This window comes from Oncorhynchus nerka, linkage group LG13, assembly GCF_034236695.1.
Source record: "Oncorhynchus nerka isolate Pitt River linkage group LG13, Oner_Uvic_2.0, whole genome shotgun sequence".
Taxonomy (NCBI): Eukaryota; Metazoa; Chordata; class Actinopteri; order Salmoniformes; family Salmonidae; genus Oncorhynchus; species Oncorhynchus nerka.
Window position 1 is genome coordinate 8,407,575 of NC_088408.1, and position 4,050 is coordinate 8,411,624.

The 4,050-nt window shown below is 46.0% G+C and overlaps 1 protein-coding gene across 1 annotated transcript; it reads right to left on the bottom strand.

Moving 5' to 3' along the window:
• Positions 1 to 383: 383 nt before the first annotated feature.
• Positions 384 to 1,772, bottom strand: LOC115119620 (coiled-coil domain-containing protein 8-like). The gene is made up of 3 exons (XM_029648476.2): positions 1,646 to 1,772; positions 1,502 to 1,557; positions 384 to 1,412 (listed from the first exon to the last, which is right to left on the bottom strand). The coding sequence occupies exons 1-3, from the start codon at positions 1,672 to 1,674 to the stop codon at positions 433 to 435; spliced, it is 1,065 nt and encodes a 354-aa protein (XP_029504336.1). The 5' UTR covers positions 1,675 to 1,772; the 3' UTR covers positions 384 to 432.
• Positions 1,773 to 4,050: the final 2,278 nt, after the last annotated feature.

Here is a 4,050-nt window from a genome sequence, read left to right on the forward strand (position 1 = left end):
CCACAATCCCTTTTTCTCCAGACCCAGTCTGTCCCTAATCAGCAAACATATGGTAGACAGAAGAGAAACCTACATTTTAAAGACGAGGCATTTGGGAAGAAAATTGTTTATTGAACAAATCATGTAAGTGTAGCAGGAACACCAGGACAAATCAAGATCATAACGTTACAACCTAAGTGTCAGCAATATTGCCCAAATCAGATGTAAATTTTAGTCGTATGGTTTTGAAAACAATTCATACCATTGTAGTGTTCACCCCTGTAAACAATTTGCATGACGATGCGCAAGTGACGGAGATCCTCATTTCAAACAAGCGCATTAGGTTGCACAATTCCTCACCTCAGTTAACTTTACCCTTTTCTTCAAATGAAGGCAAATTAACAGGGGAAAGACGATTAAGGAGTTGGGCAAACCAAATTATGATCTCCCTATCTAGCTTGTTGAGTGGTCGGGCCGTCTGTTCTGCTGAGGCGCAGAGGTATGGTTGGCAGTTGCTTCAGCTGAGGCGCGGGGGCCAGCCGCTTCTGCTGAGGTATGGTTGGCAGTTGCTTCAGCTGAGGCGCGGGCCGCTTCCGCAGAGGCTCGGGGGCCGGCGGCCGCTTCTGCTGAGGTATGGTTGGCAGTTGCTTCAGCTGAGGCGCGGGCCGCTTCTTGGTTGGCAGTTGCTCCAGCTGAGGCGCGGGGGCCAGCCGCTTCTGCAGAGGTATGGTTGGCAGTTGCTTCAGCCGAGGCGTGGGGGCCAGCCGCTTCTGCAGAGGTATGGTTGGCAGTTGCTTCAGCTGAGGTGCGGGCCGCTTCTTGGTTGGCAGTTGCTTCAGCCGAGGCGTGGGGGCCAGCCGCTTCTGCAGAGGTATGGTTGGCAGTTGCTTCAGCTGAGGCGCGGGCCGCTTCCGCAGAGGCTCGGGGGCCGGCGGCCGCTTCTGCAGAGGTATGGTTGGCAGTTGCTTCAGCCGAGGCGTGGGGGCCAGCCGCTTCTGCTGAGGCATGGTTGGCAGTTGCTTCAGCTGAGGCGCGGGCCGCTTCTATTGAGGCATGGTTGGCAGTTGCTTCAGCTGAGGCACGGGCCGCTTCTATTGAGGCATGGTTGGCAGTTGCTTCAGCTGAGGCACGGGCCGCTTCGGCAGACGCTCGGGGGCCGGCGGCCGCTTCTGCAGAGGTATGGTTGGCAGTTGCTTCAGCTGAGGTGCAGGGGACAGCCGCTTCTGCTGAGGTATGGTTGGCAGTTGCTTCAGCTGAGGCGCGGGGGACGGCCACTTCTGACAAGGCATGGTTGGCAGTTGCTTCAGCTGTCGCATTTGGACCCGGCGTCAGACTTGCCAGAGTATTGGTGCCAGTAGCTTTAGCATTTGGAACAGACACCACACTTGCAGTTGGTTCAGGTCCAGTGTAGGCAGGATGCCCATAAGCTTCACCTAGGAAACAAAGCATTACGGTAAAACGCCAGCCTTAAGCTATTGGAACTAGACAGATTTGAACTGAATTAGTGTAAACCAAAACACACCTTGAAGTGGAAAACACATCATCCCTCCAATTAGCAGGCAACAAAGCCAAGAAACACTACAAAACATTCACACAGTTAAACACAGAACCAGTGACAACTTTAAGAAAAGGTAAACTAACCAAATGAATACGTTGAAAAACTAACCTCAAAGAGAGTCCAAAAGTCACAGCCATTTTAGTGATCAAAACCACAACCGTATTCAGAACTAATGCTAGACAGACACCCTGCCAGAATATCCCTGTTGCTATGTCTAACAGCTGTTTTGGTTGCACCTTATAAAGGAATCCTAGACCCTTCTAACCTGGCTGGCTAATTATGTACAGCTGTCAGCCAATTAACTTCATTTCCATTGGTTCAATTTCCCAATTGCGATTAGGTGCTCTGGATTTCAGTCAACTGGTGTGCTGGAGGTGGAGTTTCCACATCATGGACCAATCTGACGTTTTTAAAGAGTGAACTCTACCCACCCATTCTGGACTGAGCCAATTGTTTTTTAACAGGAGTTGTTGTTTTAGTGCATGAATGTGCATACGCCGGTAGGCCAATGCAGAAGGTTCCAAAATGCAGTTTACGTTTTACGTTGAGTACCACACCAGAGGACGCTGGTGGGAAGAGCTATAGGAGGACGGGCTCATTGTAATGGCTGGAATGGAATCAATGGAATGGAGTCAAACATATCACACATAATGGGAACTCTGTTCCAACAATTTCATTCCAGCCATTAAAATGAGCCCATCCTCCTATAGCTCCTGTACTGCACCTCACATTTGAGCAGTTTCATGTACAGATATTTTGACAGAGATGGTAATATCCGTTATAGCTCAGACAAACCGGTAGGATTGTCAAATGTTTGCCTCCCAATTAGTATTTAGCACTTCCGAACAGTGTCGGCAGTCAATCTCTTTTATGTTAACACAGAAAAGATTGTGAAGTTGTCAAACACTGAGCCTTGTTAAAATTCTCCAAACCAGAAGGTAGCATTTGTTGGCAATGCATGTCCATGTGTGTTGCTTTATTTTCAAGTCAATGTTAGCTAGCTGTGATGGTATTGTAGAAAGACCTTGATACTAGTCAGATGGTCACAGAAAACTAGATGGCTATCGTTATCTAAATGGTTACCATGATTCGCTAGCAATAGGCTTCACTCACCAACCCTTTTGTTTCATATGAAGAGTGTTTGTGACTGCCTTGCTCAGTTAGCAAGCTAACGTTAGCTGGCTAGATAGCTAATGAATAAACTAGTGTACATTATCAAACCTAACAAAGAATCCTTCAAAAACAAAACTCTTAACTAGACAAAATATATGAAGACTTGCTCTAGAAAAAAAACAATTGATTATGCAGCTTTATTGTTTGAGGTTTAACAATTCTGATAAACTGTTCTTTTTTTCCAGCAAAGGCAGCAGTGTGTGCAAAGTTTCAGATTGATCCAGTGAAGCATTGCAGTACTGGACAAAATGTTGTATCATGTCTCCCCAAATGTGCCAAATTGATAGATTTTCAAGTACATAACTATAGAGCAGTGGTTCTCAATCCTGGTCCAAAGGGGTGCACGTTTTTTGCCCTAGCACTACACACATGATTGAAATCAACAACTCCTCATCAGGCTTTGATTATTTGAATCGGGTGTGTAGTGCTCTGGCAAAGACAACAATGTGCACCCCTTTGGGTGCCCAGGATCAAGATTGAGAACCACTGCTCTAGAGAACATACAAAAAGGATATGGTAATACAACATTTAAGTTTAAACACTCCCAGGAATGTCATGCATAATGGATCATTAGTTTATACACTAACTTTCACACATCTAGATGGCCGGCCAGGGTGGGTGTTGAGCCAGAGACAGCAGGGGTTCAGACTATAGAACCCAGTTCCTACATTTGAATATAAAAATGTATTTTATCAAACAAAACTATGCTAAATTCTATCTGTGGGACATGGTTGCCATGATATCTCCAGTGTTCTGTTGCTCAGATAGAGATGAGGGTGATATCCTGTGTTGGTTGTTGTTAGGACATACTAATCCTCTCTCTCCTGTGTTGGTTGTTGTTAGGACATACTAATCCTCTCTCTCCTGTGTTGGTTGTTGTTAGGACATACTAATCCTCTCTCTCCTATGTTGGTTGTTGTTAGGACATACTAATCCTCTCTCTCCTGTGTTGGTTGTTGTTAGGACATACTAATCCTCTCTCTCCTATGTTGGTTTTTGCTGAGAGACAGGTTGGTGTGAATTTTTTTGTAGCTGTCCTGCAGGGGTATGTTTATGTCCAAAGGACTGTTTTTATTATTGAATTTGTTTGTACTTTTCTGTTTCATTTGTTCCCAGGGGGGAAGGGGAAGGCACCTAGGGAGTGCTTAGGCAAGAGGCCCACGGGCATACATAACCCGTAGTATTCACTGTCTATACACACTAGGTAAGACCTGGGTGGACCACCCCCTGTATTTAGTTAAGTAGTGCGTAGGCAGGCAAGGTAGGAGAGGGGGCTTTGATATTTACTTTCTTTGCTCTGATTCCATCCAGCGCCTTTTCCCCAAAATTTCAGTGTGATG